Below are 19,960 nucleotides of genomic sequence, written 5' to 3'. Positions count from 1 at the left end.
CTATTAAACAAAATAGCAGTCTGAGCTGTAAATGTCATGATTAATCACTCTGGAGCCAGAGGAAATGACATCATGACAACACTGGTTTAATGATGGCGCCACAAGAACGTGAACAATCCCAAACCCTTCATTAGCGACTTTCATGAGCTGTGACTTCAGAGGCTGCAGACAGTGAAAGCATAAATGTTTTAGAGTCCAGTTTGTGCTTTTAATAGCCCTCCAAACATCTGTCTGTGGTTAAACATGTACTGTATAATTCAATATTTGAAATTCATATGTTGCTTGTAAAAATCTTTCTATCATATTTTTGAATGGCCATATAGAGAACAATTCTACCCTAACAGGACAGATCATTCAGATCAGCCTTAATAAGTTCACTTAAATCTGAAATTTGACGTAGAATAACTTTAAAGTCCCCATCGTCAATAATTGTATCCCCTAAAATCATCTTTAATCGGCCAAATTATTTTTTATAATTTTTTTCTTCATGCCTTAAAATAGCTTGAATGTAACTCTACACCCTTGCCTCATTTATGTGGTTCTATGAATATGCAGATTAGCCCCGCCTCCACTCACTCACACCAGCTCAGAGATCCACTCCTTGATGATCACATGTTGATGTGGTTGTTTACATCAGAAACACCATCGATTTCAAACCTCTGAAAGTGAAAAACCTGTTCACTGCAGTTTTAAGGAGAAAATACTCAGCAATGGTGTTGACATGAATTTCCACATGGTTTGTCTTAAAGCATAATAAAAACACCACATAGAAATAATAAACAACATTAAAAGCTTGATTTTCACCACAAAACCGTTTCTCTAGTTTAATTTGATGCTTTGCATTCATGCTAACTTTAACCCACATGCTAAAACAGAAAGGTATGCCTGTTTGAGGGTGGGGATAGTTTTAACAGTTCATTAAAAATATTGCAACCAACATCTTATGATGATTCCAATGAGTCCAGTTATAATCACATCCTCCGTTGAAGCAAAGATTTTTTTTTATTGAGGATCAAGGGATTTATGTGGTAAATGTGTTTCTATCTTAGTTTATGCATTCCTTACCGTATTTATACAGTAAGGTAAAAAAATAATATATACGCCTAAATTGAGCACATGAATTTTTCGTGACAACCATTTGTTTCTTACATGGGGCTTCTGTGAGGTTGAAATGTGAAAGCTAAATGTCTAGTATCACTTACAGCACATTTTGTAAGGTGTAAATTTTCAAAACTCTTTGTACAAAAATCCAAACTAATCACACTTGTAACACTTGAAACCTGATGTAATGCTTTCATTGCAGTTATACACATTTCAGTCCAAATAATCATTGTTTCAAACACAGGATTATTGTAATATGTAATGAGAACATTGGTTTAATCACCGAAACACAACAGTATTATCTTCTTTCGATTTAGTACTTTTAACAATTAATTAATTCAACAGCAAACAATGCAAGATACATGTTTCAATTCACCCAGGACCTGAAATCATTACAGTAGTAATACAGGCTACAGTTGCAACATTAGAAAATATAACCTAACCTAACTGAATTAAATCCATAATGTTTGTAATAGTATCTATAGTGTGTTATCAAAAGGTGTGATAAAGTTACTGCATGAAACTGCCATGAGGTTTTGTGCTACAGTAGAATAGAGTTAGCTGGCAATACAGTAAATGTTCTCACTGTATACCAAATATGACTCTATACTGTAGTTGACCTTTACAGATGAAGGGTGAGTTACAGTAATGTGGCAGTCTCTACCATGGTAATCTGTTTACAGTATCACTTGGCATACATATTTGATGCCATCTGTCTCCCTTCTACTGATGCATCTCTGATCAATCTGCAGTTATTGACTGTTTTTCTCTCTATCCTGCTTTATGTTCATTTTTTTCATTTGGAAAAATAGCTCAAAAGTCACTTTAGAAGGAAATCCACATCCAGTTAAGATTTAATCTGCTCTTGTCTGTGTGGCTCAAAAGTCTCTCTCTGTTGAAGCAAGCGGTCTAAGATTTGACCAGCTTCATCAAAAAACCTTTCTATCTTTCCAATATTCTGTGCAGATAAAATTCGGGCAACTACAGCAGTGGCGATAGCCTGAGATTGGCAGGTGTTGTGGATCACACGGTGTCTAACCTTCTTACCGGGTTCAACGATTAAAAATCCCGCCTTTACCGGAGGACCTAGCGTGGAGGACCGCTCTCTTACGTACTGCCTCAAATAAGCAGTGTAGAGCTGAATTAACCTCGCCAAACCTGTTCGGTACGACAAACGCAGCGATTCCGCTGTACCTTTAGGGACAGAAGCCAAACGAATCCCATGAATCCTCATGTGCAGGTGGATCGCTGCTCCGTTTATCCACTGCTTAATACTATACGTGTTCAGCTGCTGATCCAAAGTCATGCTCTCGTAGAGCTCGATTAGAGCGTATTTCAGCTTCTGGTCATAGAGTTCAGTTATTTCTCCCATTTCCTCAAAGTTATTAGCCCTCGTAGACACCAGTTTGAGGTATTCACTCGCAATGCTGCCGATTTCCAAAGAGTTATCTGATCCAAACGCCTTTTTAAATGGGTCTGTGGTCACACCATCCGTCTGACCGACGATACTGGACACAAGAGCTTCAAGCAGGAAAGATAAAGCAAGCGCCACAACTCCGACACCTCCGTAAGATACATTAGTACTCTCTCCGAAAATAGAGGTCAGGTTGGTGTCTAAAGCTCCCAGTTGGTCTGTGGTCAGGCTCTGCTGGACAGTCGCATACTGCAGGTTGAGCGCAATGCTGGAATTGAGGGACAGTAGATTTGCCACCGTCCCATCAAGAGTGATGTCTGGGAGGATCCCGTTGTCCTGGGCAACCCTGTAAATACTGTCTATAGTTGCTGGAGTAGGGGTGCAGGGATGATTTCCCATGTTTAAAATGTTTTATTCTGGTCTTCTTAGTTGGTCAGAACATGAAGAGATACTAGTGCAGTGGAAATGAGACCAGTTGTTTTGAAATGGGCGAAAAAGGACAGTGCCAAAGTGCACGGTTTAATCCGTACAAAAGCAAACAATGTGACAAAGTCAGGTTAAACATTAACATAATTTCGATTGCGAATCTGGTAACTACCAAAAGATTAGAACACCAGATATTTGGCATAGCCATTTGTGTAGGCCAGTAGGTTTTTCCCATGTGGGAATTATTAAATGTGTGTATCTCTCATCCATAAAGTACATAGGCCTACGTTTTTAAAAAAATGAGGTAAGATCAGTAATGTACGGAGCCATTCCCATGATTTATAAATTCCTCCCCAACAAATTAATAAAGTGGGCACAAATTAATCATTAACAAATTCATAATTCATGCAACTATTTTTTTCCTGTATGCCATGTACATGAAGTAACGACATGTTTTTTAAGATTATTTTAATGTTTCTTGAGGTTCAATTATAATGTTAAAGATTTTTGCACACTCATACAAAACACAAATATACAGTTGTAATCCCCAAATTCAACTGACTTCTGCAGTCTCAAAATTATTCAACCCCCTAATATAATCCCTCACAACAGCACAAATCTGCAAAACAGGTGTTGTCTCAAGCACAGCTGGTGCAACTAAACAAGGGCTTCAATAGTTGCACAAGGTGTGCTTGAGCCAGAACACATGAAATATCTGAACTGGCTATGTTTATTGAGTGTCTCATTTGACTGCATGTTGTAAATATGGCTCAAAAGTCAAAAGAATGGTCCAAAAAGTTACGAGAAGATACCATTGCCCTTCACAAACAAGGAACAGGATACAAAAATATTGCGAAGGTACTAAATGTTCCTAGAGACACCGTTGGAAGCATAGATCACAAGTTCAAAGTTAAAGGAACAGTGGTTACACTACCTGGACGGGGCAGAAAAAGGAAGCTATCAATGGCTGCAACCAGATTCCTGAGAAGGCAGGTTCAGAAAAACCCTTGAGTGACTGCAAAGGTCCTGCAGCAAGACTTGGTGGCCACAGGCACTGAGGTTTCGGCTTGCACAGTAAGGCACGTACTAAACGCATGCCAGAACTCCAAGACGTACACCACTACTGACTCAAAAGCACAAGATAAGTGCTCAAAATCATATAAATAAGCCACATAAGTTTTGGGATTCTGTTCTGGTAAGCGATGAAACAAAACTGGAACTTTTCGTCCCTATGGAGCAGTATGTCTGGAGGAAGAAGAATGAAGCATATGCTGAAAAGAACACTCTGTCTACAGTTACGCATGTTGGGGCTCGGTGATGCTCTGCGGCTGCTTTACATCCTCTGGCACTGGAAAGTATCAGGAAATCCTAGGAGAAAACGTCATGCCGTCACAGTGAGGAAGCCGAAGCTTGGGCATCATCGGACCTTCAGGACAATGATCCCAAGCATACCTCAAAATCCACCAAGGCTTGGTCGCAGAAGAAGTCCTGGAAGATCCTACAGTGGCCATCACACTCACCTGACTTGAACCTCATAGAAAATCTCGGGTGGGATTAGAAGAAGGCAGTTGCAGCACGCAAACCCAAGAATATTACTGAACTGGAGGCCATTGCTCATGAGGAATTGGCTAATATTCCTCAGAAATTCTCCCAGAAGCTGCTGTCTAACCCATAACAGCAAAAGGATGTTCTACTAAACTGTACTAATGCTTGCCATGAAGGTGTTGAATAATTTTGAGACTGCAGAAGTCATTAAAAGTTGCATTTTCAGTTGAATTTGGGGAAACCACGTGTTGTTTTGAGCTATTTCAAGTACTTTAGTTTGATTTGCTCATTGCAAACAGCTGAAAGTCTGTACATTTAGCCAATAAACCCGATTTGCAATGGGGATTGAATAATTTCAATAACAACTGTATATCCAGAAAAAGTATTATTTTCCACCCTCATTCTGACCCTCTATCTGAAATTATCAATTTTTAAAGGGTTGGTTCACCTAAAAATACAAGTTTTATCATAATTTTTGGGTGAACTATCCCTTTAACAACAATCCCATGAGGCATTGCAATATGCATAACTACAAATATTTAAGTATTTGGTAGGGAGACCGGCTTGATTATGTCATTCGCAGCACTTCATGAGAGTTGGCAGAACTATTGGTGAAATCTCAGAAATCCCTGCATATAAATTTATGAAATGGTGTGAATTTGTACACAGACTTACTGGGTGAGAATTCAAATAATAATTTATGTGTTTGTCAGGAGCTGATTAGATAGGCAATGTTGAGAAAACACTCCTTAGAGTGAAATGATTTCTGTAGATCCAGTGATCAAATGCTGTTTTCAGTGACAAGCACATGACTATTGTCTGGGGTCTGTGTGTGTGTGTATATAAATACGAAGAAAAACAAAAGTCATTAATAATCCATCTTAACCAGTGAATGATTTATTACAAAACATCATCAGACAAACAGTTAACATTAAAAAATATTTATAAAAAGTATTATTTTTTTTACAAACATACCAATTACCAAGTCCTGACAATTCTGGAAAAATGGAAGAAACCATCAGCACAGCAGGTTATATAGATGTTGGATTTTCAGTGCTGTGAAGCATTAGTGCGAATGCAACATCAGTGGACAGTAGATCGTGACCCCGTCTCGTCTGAACATGTTTAAGAGTGGGTTTGACATCCACAAGACAAACACTTCATCCACTAAACTCTGTGATTACAGAGGGATAAAAATGTCACAACTGGGTCTGCATAACATTAAGCTTTTAATAACATTACTGTAATTCAAAGGCTTGTTTATACTTGACCATTAAACATTGCACTCAGGTTGCCATGCCAAAGTGAACGGTGCATTTACTTAACATGCAGCATGCAAACGTTCGGCTGACGGCCAGGAAAATACAGCCCATTCAAATTTACACCAATTTGTGTCACACAGAGTGTTTACGACTACAGTAGCCTGGTGCATAAAGTTACAGGGAGAGGTCACAATTAACAAACCTCAAAAATACAACAGAAATGTTTTCTTGGATCGGTCAAGCATGTGCCGTTTTTCCTGAAGGTCCAATATAAATGAAGTCCTGACTGACTGATAGCATCCAATTGACTGTTAAACCTTCTCATGCAGTTTCTATGCAATAAAAATACTGTCATATTAGATCCAAATAATAACAAAGTAAAAAAAAAAAAAAGTTTTGGAAGAGTCATGCATATGAACAAAAACATCCAGTCTGATCTGTGCAGTGTCTATTAACGATGACATCACACCGAACTTTAAAACAATAATCTAGCTAAAGCCTCCACCCACTGACTCCAGTTCTGCAAACATTTGTAATTAAGTTACCTTCGCACAGTAGAAATCCATATATATATATAAAATGTAAACATTTTTCCAAGTACAAAAACTTGAGCACTCGCGACAGGCCAATGGTCAAAAAACTCATGACGATGTGGTTTGTTACTCAGTGATCTCTTGTGTATGTGCACAAGCAAATGAGTTCCGGCTAGTGTGAGGTGGTGTGTGACTGCATGCTTAACTATTTCTTCAAATATTTCAGGTGTGTCTGTGAGCCCGTTCATTTTAGCACCTGTGAAAATTTGAGATGTTTTAGGTTGCAGGTAAACTGAACAAAGCTGGGTGAAAACGAAAAGTACAGGAAGAATATTTAAGTAAAAAATAAACAACAACATGCAAAAACTAATTGTGGGAACTGTGAAAATACATGAAAAGTTTTACCTTAAAATTGAACCCAGAAAGGGATCATGTTTGGTTTTTAGATATTTAAGTAGAGAACATTTTTTTTATAAATTCATGAATTAAGTGAATTATGAATGAATTTAGCTTAATTTAATTAAGCAGAGTATCTGGAAAGGAATTTAATTTAAAATATTCTAAATCTGAATTCATCTTTACAAAAATGCTAAAATAAAACAAGGTGTAAAACTGATCCATTTGGTTTGATGCATAAAATTCACATAGACAATAGTTTTTTTGACACCTTGACCAACATGTAACTTCATTTCAAATTACTTGTGGGGTTTTCCCACAGTTGAAGCCCAAATGGTCGACACACACACAATCCTATTTTTCCTTCACACGGAGCATTTCAAACGCTCTGGAAACCCTTTGAGATTGTGGAATAATACATGAAAAGGGCCACATGACAATTCCATTCAAATATCATTTGAACCTGCAGCTTTTAAAATCACACACAATGTCGGTGCAAAAATGAAAAGCTCTTGGAGGATGAAATGGATTCGAAGCTTTTGCACATTTTCATAGAAAAAAATTCATTCAAATCCCCTCCTCAACCCGTTCACAGAAGGTGAGAAAAATGTACTAGCAACCGTTAAGTTTTTTTTTTTTTTGGCCAACAGCACATCTCCAGTACACTATAAATTAAAAAAGCATACATATTCCCTGCATAAGACTATCGTACTTTCATTTACACATTAATAAAATACTCCACTTAGTAATTGTTTGAACTCTGCGTGGCAACAAACGTCTCACGCCGGGTGCGTCGTGAAGCCCGCGGGGAGGATAACGTGCTGCAACAGTCCTTTACTCATTTATCTCTCTTTCAATTCATTTTTTCCGGGACTCTGATGCTTTCCTGACTTTGCTGCATCTGCAGTGGTCTCGCCGGCTTCATGTGTAGTTGCTGAGGAGCGTTGGGTGTCTTTGGCAGCACAGTCAGCCTGAGGTTCGGCTTGACTTTGTGACACGTTTTCCTCTATCTCTTCCTCGTCTTCATCTGAACAAAGCCTCCAATCGTCTGCTTCCTCGCTCTCGGATCCTTGCACGGCGATCTGAGGGACCAGCGGATTCCTTCTCGCCATGCACTCCTCCTCCGATTGCGTTTCGCCCATCATCTGCTTGGCTGACTGAGCGGGAATCTGGGCGGCCCTGTCATCCGGTTCGTCAAAGCTCACTTCCTGCACGGCTTCCTGCTTCTTGAAGGAATCTCGGCGTTCGGAGAGATTCAGCTTGCGCATCACAACGATCTGCTCCATTCGGTCACCAGGCCAGTCCCTCATTCTCTGGCCGCAAAAGTACACACCCAGCCTGCCGTGATCCACCGAATACGTTGCACCACAGGTCACCTCTGCCTCGGTATCTCCCAGTACATCCACCTCGCAGTGGGGGACTTCCAACGTGTGTCTGCGGGGCGCGTGGGGCTTTTTGTCAGCAAATAAGGCCCCTGAGAGTTTCTCCGCAGACTGGACCCTCTTCAGCAGAGGGGAACGTGGAGGTTCTGCACTCCGGGGTCTGACCACGTGCCGGATGATCGTGGGGGGCGAGAGGGTCTTGCCGTGGAAGGAGTGGAGGGTTTTGCTGATACTGGGTAAGGGTGAGGGGGAGCGCTGGGGGGACAGGGCCTGTGGCGAGGAGGTGCAGGCCAGAGGGGATGGTGGGATACTGCTGGTGGACTTCCTTCTCCCCACTTTAGTGTAGCGCTGGTTGGCAAGTTTAGAGCCAAGGCCGTGCAGCGAGCTGGGCCGCATCTGGACCGCTGGTGAACTGGGAGAGCTGGAGCATGGAGAGGCGTTCTGGGGCAGGCTGGCTTCTGAACAGATTGCAATGTTTTGTGACAATTTTAACAACATAATTAATAAACAACATATTTGATGATATAACAACATATACAATAAGCAAAAGTTTTTGGGCATTTTCTGATTGAATTAAGTGACCTAGAAATAGTAGTGCTGGGCATTGACACAAATTTCACAATTCGATTATGATTCACAAGCTTGAAAATCGATTTAATTCTGATCTCGGTTTAATTAAAATTCATTTAGATTATATATCATGTACAGTACAATAAATTAATAAACCGTAGCTGTCATAAAAACTATAAATGAATATGTAATATACTACATATATTTAGCAAAATGCTTCTCTCTAAAGTACATTTTTCTAGTCAATTATCAAGCTCCGGTCATTAAATTGCTTTTCAGAGTTGCGTGACACTGTTTACAAACCGTATTGACATCTTTCCGAAAAATTAATTACATGATACATTTCAGTAAGTATCTTGTATCTTCAGATGTTAATTTATTTTTATGTTGAGCTCTAGCTAGTAGTAAAAAGTAAGATAATTGGTTCACATGTGCTTCGTGCTGCTGCTTCGCTTGAACTGAGGCTACAGCGATCTGTCACACCACAGCAATACTTATGACATTTGTGATCAAGTATCAGTGTTCAAATTCTGTGCGTTTCATATATCAAAAGTAACAAAGCTTATTGCGCTTTATTGGACGGGAAGTGCGCTACAAACAATATTTCGTGAAGTTGTGTTCATGCATCAACTTAAAAAGAGCATAGACTAAAAGATCAATCTTGGGAATTAAGAATCGATATTGGTTCATCAAAATGAGAATCGACTAAAATTGAGAAATTTTCAACCCAGTCCTTAAATATTTCTTAATTTTATAATATAACGGTTTAAAATAAATATTTGATTTTAAGAAAATATTTCAATATTCCTAAATTTGTATTATTATACAGTCATGGCCAAAATATTTGGCACCCCTGGTAAATATGATCAAAACTGGCTGTAAAAAATAAATCTGCATTGTTTATCCTTTTGATCTTTCATTCAAAAAATTGCCAAAATTCTAACCTTTCATTGAAGCAAGAGAATTGAAAGTGGGGCTAAATCACATTATGAAATAAATGTTTTTCTCCAAAACACGTTTGCCACAATTATTGGCACCCTTTTATTATTTCATAATGTGATTTAGCCCCACTTTCAATTCTCTTGCTTCAATGAAAGGTTAGAATTTTGGCAATTTTTTGAATGAAAGATCAAAAGGATAAACAATGCAGATTTATTTTTTACAGCCAGTTTTGATCATATTTACCAGGGGTGCCAACAATTTTGGCCATGACTGTATATTCTCCAACTTAAACTGATTAATTACTGGTTGACAAAGTTTCATGTTTTCTATCTATAAGTGTGTCCATACCAGCGGTGTGGTCGGGAACGGGGCTCCGGCAGGGTGTTGTGGGTCCGGAGGAAAGGCTGTGGGTGGGAGAGCCTGGCAGACTCTCGCTGGAGGACACCGAGTGATGCAGGCCGGAGGAGAAACTACGGCTGCTGTGCATGACGGTGCTCTGTTTGGACAGCTTCTTCAGCATGCTGCTGCGCCTCCTGGGTGAACACGAGATCATTCAGGGTAACGGCAAAAATCGATGAATGATAAACTCTTGCAAGCGTCATCAAACTGAATGTCCTTATTAACATTAGCGATAGACAAATATTTCAGCCAGGAACTTAATTCAATTTCAACAATTAATTGTGCATCTAATTTTCGCTCATTAAATTGCATTATTGCATTACTCAGTCTACCCTGCATGGAGTATTGGGATCAGCCATTTAAAAATCAACCACTAATGATGTAATGTAATGATGTAAAATAATATGAGTGCTTTAAAACTAGAGTTTTCCTGACCGGTCCTGATTGTCCCTCCATTTGCTCCTCTTACTGCGGCGGGCCATCTTTCCTTTACAGCTGCTCTTGCGTGCCGGCCCAATCTTTATAGACGTGTCCTCTAGCGCAATAGTCTGCAGGGACACCTGGTTACCGCTCTGTATATTAAAAAGACCAAATGAAAGTAGATGAAACAAGTTGACAAATTACACTAAAGAAATCTATTACACAAAAGAGGATCTATTTATCTCCCCTAACTGGTCAGAATTCAATTTTGGTAAAAATATATGACTAGTAATAGTGCAATTTGAACTATTAAGAACAATTAAAGGCATCTGCAATTTTATTTAGACTAGTTAAAGACATTTTTACTACAAAGAATTTAATTTTACAGGTCCAAATTGAGTTGCAGATGCCTTGAATAGAATAACACAGTAAAATGTTAGATTTTTTTTTTTCAATTCACAAATTACATTATCAATACCTGCCATATGAATTATTACTAGTCATAATTGCCTTACAGATAACTAAAACATTCAATAATGTCTAGTCAAAACTACTATTTTAGATATCTCTAAGGCAATTTTGACACGTAATTATTCGAACATGTATTTTTTTCTGAAAACATAAATATGTTGACATCTGTAATTCCATTTAAAGTGAGTTATTATCTATAACTCAATTTGAGCTAGTAATGTGCAATTATTACTAGTAGAAATGTTTGGCTAGTCATTCAAAGTAGTTTGAACTGCATTATTACTATTATAAATAATTTTTTTCAAAATGTATTTTAACTAGTAACGCTATGAGCATTTATTATATATCATTAACTGCATTTCATTAATTTTCATTTTTTTTAAACATTGGATTTGACCTATTATCATATTACTGTTGCCACGATTTAATACAACTAAAAAGCCACTTGAGGCTTTTTTAATAACTTTATTCAAGATTTCACCATGGTTAAAATAAATTCACTATCAAGTGCAGCTTCAAGTAAGGATTTCAAATTTTTTTTCAAAAATTCCTCAACTGACATTTTGTTTTTGTTCTAGTTCAGAATATTAAACAATGGTTCAGGGAATCCCAGCATGCTGCTGTTCAAATACCTTCAAGAGAAGCTCCATCATCTCTGTGTGCAGTAGACCCTGCACAGACTCTCCATTCACATGAGTGATCAGATCACCTGCCCGCAGTCCAGCCTCATGGGCAGGGCTGCTCTCCTCCACACCCTGACCGAGGAAAACAACAAAAGGAATCAGAATAAACAGACTGAACCGTCCATCTTTAAAACGCAATGTCTGGGGCCGTTTACACCTGGTATTGACGCGTTTTGGTAGATCGGATCACAAGTGGACGATGTTAAATACAGGTGTAAACAGGGTCTAAACTCTTAACTCTCAGTTGGTCTTGCAACTATCGGAGCAGAAACGGAAGCTGATGCTCCCCGTTTGTTTTTCTGTCTCCTTTCACGTTCATATGTAAATTGCGTGTGCTTATTTCGCAATAAGTTCGAAAGATCTGAAAAAAACCATACATGTACCCTCCCCTTGAACAAATCAGGACAGAAGAGGTTGAAAGTGAACAAAAGAGACGGATTAAAACACCAGGTGTAAATGGGAATGTGTTTCCCCTGTCTACTTGTGATCCGATCTAACAAAACGCAACTTAATACCAGGTGTAAACCGAGCGTGTTCCGATAGAAGTGATTTTCTGCTCACCGAGACCATGTGGTTTATGGTGTAGATGTCACTGGTCCCCATGTAAACACGAATGGTCTGCAGGGTGAAGCCGTATTTCTTCCCAGAGCTGTGGATGATGATTGGGGGGCGGAGCCTGCTGACACTGAGTGACAGGTCTCGATTGGGGGAGGAGTCTCGGGATGATGGATTAGAGGAAAATGATCGAGGGGAAATGGAGCGGATTCCACTCCCGTCATCTGGGGAAAAGAAAAAAAAGTGTCACAAAAACGTGGTTTTATACATCTTAAAACATAACCATGACATTAACATAAAATCTACAAATCCACTCTCTAGATGTGAAGAGAACCACCTTTTTTTTTTCTTTTAGAGCTGCTATGGTAACTATGTTTGGGGTCTGACCTGGCGTAATGATGAGCGAGAGGGTGGACACTGATGCAGACTTGGGGACCTTGCGTCCTGGAGAAAGTCGCTGTCTGTCAGGCGTCTCCAGCTGGTTTCCAAAGCAGTGAGGAGTCCCTTGTTCCCTTGGCGACGAGTGTTTCGTTCCTGTGCTGTTGCTACGAAGTCGGAGTCGTCGCAGGCTGGATACAACAACTTCAGCTGCAGAATTAAAAGGTTTGCATCAAAATAACACTCCACCCAGTGAATGTAGCACAACATTATTATAATTTACAAGGACTTGAATTTGATTGCTAGGGGACACATTTACTACAGTATATCATTCTGTATGAATATGCATCATAGCAAGAGATTTTCTTTGATGGGTCCTTTTTGACATTTCATATAAAGACAAAAAGAGAAAAGGAAATGAGTATAGGATTATCCTAAATGAGCATAAGAATAATCAAATAGGATTGGAACATGACAGATCGAACCCTCATTTCAACGTATCCACTACTAGACCACCAGTGTTTTGAATATTGTGAAGGGCAATAAATTGGTAACAAAAAAACTCCACAAATGTGGTCAACTTACCCTCATCATCGGTGGACAGGGCGAATCGTGGCATGGCCTCTAGGCTGTGTGTGCTGCTCACCACTAGGGGGCTCACGGCACGCTCGGGCTGAGAGGAGCTGGATGAAGTTCGAGGGCGCAGGCTGAAAAAAAATAATAATAATAATCAAACACGCATTTAAAATGCTGGTAAATAACATCTACTGTGATTGAGCCTCAATGAAAACATACATAAGGAATAATGTACATACAGCTGGTTGTTACCGCAAAGTAAACCGCAACAATGTCAGGGTCCTACTTATTACACGGCTACTTGCGCCAAAAATGAGACAATGGAATTAGAAAAAATATTTGAGTTGAAATATTTTATTAGCTCATTAAACTCTACACTTCCGCACAGAAAACCAGTCCTACAAGCAGCTTTGAGCCTAGACTGGTCTTCTGTGTACAACTGCGTGTTTGTGATTTTCTGGGGGAGTCGGAGTGAACTGCGGCACTAATATGTTCTCATGAATGCGCAGTCGTTCACAGAAGACCAAAGTCAGGATTTAAAAAAAATAATACATTCAATTTCAGTTTTTCATCAAACCCTATCGTACACAACCTGAAACCTGACGCATGGATCATTCTGTGATACACTGCCATTGTATGGATGGGAAACAGTTCTAAAATCTTACCCATTTATTCTTATAATCCATTCGAGTGTACAAAACAATCATTTTGGCAACAAGATGAACACTTCAAAAATATTTCTTATGCCAATTACTAATACTGAAATCCTAATTTAAAGTAAGTAAAGTAAAAAAACTGGCTCAAGATGCCAGCAGCTACATTTGAATAACATGAGTGTGTCTGCAGTGTGATACGAGGAAAATGAAAGCAGCACTGGCCTCACATACCCAGATGAGAGATCATTATACAGCATTACTATCATTACAGGGGAATAACTGACCTCGGTACGTCGTAACTGATCAGAATCAAGCATTTCAGAGAACCATGCAATAAGTAGAATAATATTATAACCAGAACGTAATACTATAATGGGTATAGTTTTTATTTTTCGAATTAATGTCTATGTATTATAACGTTTTCTGTATTGTATAATATGTTCCATCTGTTCGTAAATGCACGTGATGACAATTTTTATTTTGGGGTGAATGCATTTCTTGATTCCTCTACACGCACCTTGCCCTCTGAGCCGAGAGCCTCTTGTCTCCAGTGGAGGCCTGCCGTCGGATCTCTCCAGGAGAGTGAGTGTCTGCCCGGTCCTCTATCTCCTCACTGTGACTGCGGTCAGAGGAGAAGCTCAGGGATGGGGTGGCCAGGTGCTCAGTGCTGCTGTACACCTACACAATTGTGGATAAGAAATGTCAGAGATAGAGAGAGAGAAAAATGGCCACACAACAGATTTTTTTCTCTCCATATGTTTAGCTGGGCAATACAACAGTGGTCTTGTTTAAAAAAAAACCTATTTAAAAGCAAAAAGGTTTAATTACAGATGTTATTATAAAATTAATAAATGAATCATGTATGGCATATAGTAAAAGGTATAGCCTAGGGTTGTCACTAACAATTATTTTGGTAATAGAGTAATCGGTCGATTATTTTGACGATTAATCAAGTAATCGGACTTGAAACATTTATACCATGGTCTGACTGAATACCTGATTCTGATTGGCTGGAAGGTGTGCAAAAAATACATTTAATGCACAGGCCAAGTCAGTTTCATATTTTATATTAATGCACGGTTTTCATTGAAGGGCACATACGCCACTCACCCATCACGCTTCGCACACACAGAATCATTCAGGGAGGAGAACAGAAACTTAACGCTGCCCCACAGGGGCAATTACAATTTTTGTAATAAAACAGCTTCGCTGCTGAATTGCTACACTATATTTCTCATAAACTAGGGGTTACATTGCTATTTTTAAGTAATTAAACGTACAGCTTCATTATTAATAGAGAAGCTGAACAGACGCAGGTATGAATCGGTCTCTCGATAATTAATTCAATTAAATGCTATAATTTATTCATCAAATAAATGCAATCTTACATACTTACTTACATCTCTGTGTCTGATTCAAAGAGGGCAGAATGCTAGATCTACCGAGCCTTAACTGACGAAAATAATGTCAATTTTACCCTTCCGGTTAAATATTACGCTGCAGACATCGATAACTGCTTTAAGTTATCAATGCTGGCAAATGACCATGGTATAAGCGGGATAATCCAAATTCAAATGTTTACTTAATCTTTCATGTTTGGCCACTTCTTTACGATAGAAGTGATTCTTAAGACTAAATGGACATCAAAACATGCAAACTCAGAGTGAGGGTTTAAACTTTGTTTTAAATCGCTATGAACAGTTCGGATATTTATAATGTTTATAAATGATTTGCGTTACAAACTTAATGAAATGGCGCACATTGCGTTCCCAAATAAACATTGTAAAGTAACCCAAACTCACAGCAGATGCAGAGATGGAGTTTGAGATGCGCTCCATGCATGTAAATGATAAGTTCATGTGGAGCAGCATTTACTGTGAACAGAGCCACACATAACCTGCACGCATGCAAATTTTTAAAACGCATATTAAAACCGCAGCGTATACATTAATTTAATCACATTTACAATAGCACTATGCTATAGTATGGTTTTAAATGGTTTTAATACATTGTGCAGCCTTAGAATTTTTTTTTGCGGATTTGCGTATGTGGAATGCGCCACTTCTGTTATTTTGCCAGTTACTCGACACGGGTAAATTGCAATCCAGGATTTTTTCTAAATGAGTACTCCAATTTAATGGAGGAATCGTGACAGCCCTAGTAAAACCCTTGTGATAAAGATACGAGCCTTCATCTCATGTGTGCGCATTTCAAACATTTGTCTGACTACTCTAATACAATTAATTTCTTTATTTAACGTGATAAAATGTGTGGTTTATGGAAGCATGTTTCTGCCTCAACAAAAAAAATTATACATCAAATAAAATTAAGTAAAAAAAAAAAAAAGTCAGTGAAAGAAAGTGGCAATTACAAGAAATAAACAATATGATTATGACTGTTCAGTCACACACATGTAATAAAAAAAGCTTTCAAAATTGTCAAAATGCGCAGACAGCAAAAGGACCCAACCTTGCTGAAACGATTTGACCAAGAGGAAAACCCTCGTATTTCTAGGGAAGACTCCTCATCATTGGTTTCATCGTCCTCGTCGGAGGCCAAATGATGGTAGCGTTCAGATCGTGCTACAGAGGAAAGAAAACCAAAGGATTTAGGGGGTAATAGTCAAGTACAATGAAGAAATAATAACTGCACCTCATTGGACAAGGCACAAGAATGCGCTGATATTTCCAGAGCGCTTTGCTCCAGGCATTTATGAAGCTCGCAGAACCTCTTTCCAGGGTTGAATTAGTGGGACTCACTGTCAAAATAACTGGTGTCATCTTCGGCCTCCAGCTGAGGGATGAATTCAGCTTTCTGACGCAGGAGTCCGTTCCAGTCCAGGCCACTGAAGAATAAATGATGCTTTACTTCCGGAGCCCCACCTACAAACACACGGGAAGAAGTCATACTTGTCCAAATCTCTACATAAAATAGTGGTATAAATGAGGTTTGAAGGATATCGAACTCTAAAGAATTTGTTGAACTTAAATAGGTCATATCATATTTTATTAGTCATTGCATTCTACTCGAGGTAATGTTCGTTTTTCATACCATTATATTTTTATAGCAATTATATTTTTATATTTTTAGTTTTTGACACTCTCTGAATTAAAACGAGATGTTTTTGTTTCTTTAAAATCACAATGTATCAGTGTTTTTGTGACAGATGCAGTTCAGCAGAGACTGAGATTGTCTCATCTCATGATCGTGTGAGTGACAAATTAAACCGTCTCACAAATATGCAGAGAGAAAAAGCTTAAATATTCTATAACAATTAAAAAAATTATTAATTAATTACATATCATTATTAGTGTTGTCTAAATGTACGCGTTTACGCATGCAATAAATTTTTTCAGCTTAACACGCTAAAATTATGTGAGGCAATTTTCCTGCTATCCTTTGGCTAGCGTTGCATGACTGCGCTCTTATTCATGCATATGCTTTAAAAACCATTCAAGCGTTATAAGTCACAAACGATAACTCAGTGAGGTGCTGTCACACGTCTGTGAATCTCCTGTCTGAGACATGCACACGACACGCCACTTCAGACAGCGCTTGAACTGACGAAAACGCACAAAATTATGCCAAAATGTTTTGTTGAGTATCCTCACAAGCACATTATTAAATGAGTTAAGTCTTAAATGTATGTAAAGAGTTGAGAAAATAGTCTAATAATAGCCTAATAAACCTGCTGCTGTCATTACTGTTAATCAAAGAACAAAGGAAAAAGGAAAAAGAGAAAAATCTCTTACTGCTCTTGACTGAACAACGTTTGTAACTTTAATGCAAATTAATTTATACTTATGCAGTGAAGACTGTTAGATAACTTTATTCAATTTCTGTATATTTTCTACCTGTTAGACCTACCTTAAAGTCTTAAAGCACTGTTTACAAGGTTACATGGGTCAAAAACAACAACTTTCTGTGAATGTTACCAGAGCAAGTACAAATCTGAATTGGTCTGACTGGGCCAATAGGCATTTAGGTAAATGTAGGTCAGTACGATTAATTGCATTTACAATAATATCGCAATATGATAAAACAAGATTTTTTTTTTAACCGCAAAGGATGCGATTAGAACCTGGTCACGTGACACGCGAGAGTAAAGCAGTCTGGAGAGGAAGCATAATAGGCCTGGCCTGCAGGAAAGAACAGTTTATGTTTAATCTATCTAATATTGTGTTGGTCATACTATACAATAGGAGTGGGATTCTGGATTAACCGCAGGTGACCGATGGTGATCACGATTTAGAAACACTCGTATTCTGCTTGCCACACACACATGAACCATAAAATAATCTTTCGTAAAGTTTGAAGCGGATTACAAGGACATTCACGGGCGTCATTGCACAGGATGTGCTGTTAGAAATGTTACGCTTGCAGTGTGCGGTGTGCTTTCAATTTCAAATGCTCGCGGGTGCTTTGTGAAGAGCGCTCGCGCATGCATCTGTGTGAGACTCCGTGTAAGTGGTTAAATGTGTACTTGTGTCTTAATGGATTAGTTAACTTTTAAAGTGAAAATTCTGTCATCATATACTCACCCTTAAGTTGTTTCAAACCTGTATGAATTTCTTTCCTCTGCTGAACACAAAGGAAGATATTTCGAAGAATGTCAGTAACCAAACAGTTTCTGGTTCCCATTGACTTCCATAGTAGGAAAAAAATATACTATGGAAGTTAATGGGAACCAAAAACTGTCTGGTTACCGACATTCTTCTAAATATCTTCCTTTGTGTTCAGCAGAGGAAAGAAATTCATACAGGTTTGAAACAACTTAAGGGTGAGTATATGATGACAGAATTTCATTTTAAAAGTGAACTAATCCTTTAACAATGCTTTTATGATGCGAAATTAATGTAAACAGTCAGTTATGTCCTTAAAACAGACAGGACAAACCACATCTTATATTTCAAGAGAAATCTGTGCATTGGTGTGAAAGCAGCTTATTAGATCTCCCGCTGTCTATGATGTCATCAGTGATAATCCAACAAGATGAGAAAGAGAAAAATCACTGACAGCTCTTGAATAGAAAACGTTCAGATACGGTCTACTCTAAAATACGGAAAGCACTCTGTTTGGTTGTAATATGTTTTTATTATTTACTAGCTTTTATGTTTTGAAGCTATATTAGTTATACATTTTAAATTCTAAACATGCAATTGTTTTAATTACATTTTTAATGTGCAATTATTTTAAAAAGGACTTTTTTGAATTTAATTATATTATGTAATAAATAATATGAATTAATAAGGGGAAAAAAGTAATCAAGAATCGTTTTGGAATCGGAGCATGAGGTGCCTAAAGATTCCCACCACTACTATACGATGATTTATTGCTCGTCTTTGTTGAATAATACAAAAGATAAAGAGCTTAAAAGACATCTTTAATGTTAGGTCTGATTAAATCATGATTAATTACAGAAAAATGTGTGATTAATTAGTTTTTATGACAGCACTAATAATTTATAAAATTAAAAATGATATATTTATACACATTTAAGAGTATATATATATATATATATATATATTAGGGCTGTCAAACGATTAAAATATTTAATCGCATTAATGTCATAGTTAACTCGCGATTAATCGCACATTTTTATCTATTCTAAATGTCTCTTGATTTCTTTTTGTCCCATTATTTTTTCTCATTTTAATGCTCTTATCAACATGGAAAAGTGGATCGGCTTGCTTTGTGCAAATGTTTTTTATTGAAAACAAGATTGGCATATACTGTTCAATTCCACACTGACATTCTCACTTGGAGCAAATAATCTCACACACGATGTAACTCTGTCCATCAATAAAAGGGAGACAGAAATACTGACGAGGTAACGTTACTGATAGTGACGAGTGTGCTGAGATCGCATCAGCGGTGTGTGTGTGTGTGTGTGTGCTTGGCCATCAAGTGGTATTTCAGACTGGACGTGCTGCGATGATAGCTCAGTTCACAACGACAAAACACACAGATCACTTTGGTCTTGTCAACTAACCCATTTGGCAACTTTTTAAAAGTAAACTTTCCATTCAGAATCGTATTGGCATCCATTTCGGCGTCTCGCGCTCATCATTCATCCACTCAAAACGTAACGTTAAAGCGGGTCGCACACCGGACGAGAAGCGCAGCGCCTCGTATTTAAAATCCGAACACATTATTCTCTATGAGTGTACACACACCGGCGGCGCCATTCTGCGTTTTTATTGCTGGCCATAAACGGAGAAAGTGCGTGTCCGATGTGCTAGACGCGCTCA

The 19,960-nt window shown here is 38.3% G+C and overlaps 1 protein-coding gene across 8 annotated transcripts in view; it reads right to left on the bottom strand.

The window, feature by feature from the left end:
* Positions 1–5,359: 5,359 nt before the first annotated feature.
* The window catches only part of mast3b (microtubule associated serine/threonine kinase 3b), a 41,497-nt gene continuing 26,896 nt past the window's right edge, over positions 5,360–19,960 (bottom strand). For 7 of the 8 annotated variants that reach the window (XM_079598488.1, XM_079598490.1, XM_079598491.1 and 4 more), the window contains 10 exons: positions 16,469–16,591; positions 16,179–16,291; positions 14,227–14,387; positions 13,063–13,184; positions 12,487–12,687; positions 12,106–12,323; positions 11,494–11,616; positions 10,406–10,542; positions 9,920–10,104; positions 5,366–8,517 (listed from right to left, as the gene is read on the bottom strand). In XM_079598488.1, the coding sequence (XP_079454614.1) occupies positions 7,520–8,517; positions 9,920–10,104; positions 10,406–10,542; positions 11,494–11,616; positions 12,106–12,323; positions 12,487–12,687; positions 13,063–13,184; positions 14,227–14,387; positions 16,179–16,291; positions 16,469–16,591 (2,381 nt within the window). In that variant the 3' untranslated portion in view covers positions 5,366–7,519. Of the gene's footprint in view, positions 8,518–9,919; positions 10,105–10,405; positions 10,543–11,493; positions 11,617–12,105; positions 12,324–12,486; positions 12,688–13,062; positions 13,185–14,226; positions 14,388–16,178; positions 16,292–16,468; positions 16,592–19,960 lie in introns of all 8 variants that reach the window. The other variant, XM_079598493.1, reaches the window with a different exon arrangement.

Source organism: Phoxinus phoxinus (assembly GCF_949152265.1).
Source record: "Phoxinus phoxinus genome assembly, chromosome: 22".
NCBI classification, from domain to species: Eukaryota; Metazoa; Chordata; class Actinopteri; order Cypriniformes; family Leuciscidae; genus Phoxinus; species Phoxinus phoxinus.
This window is presented reverse-complemented; position numbering and strand designations above follow the sequence as displayed.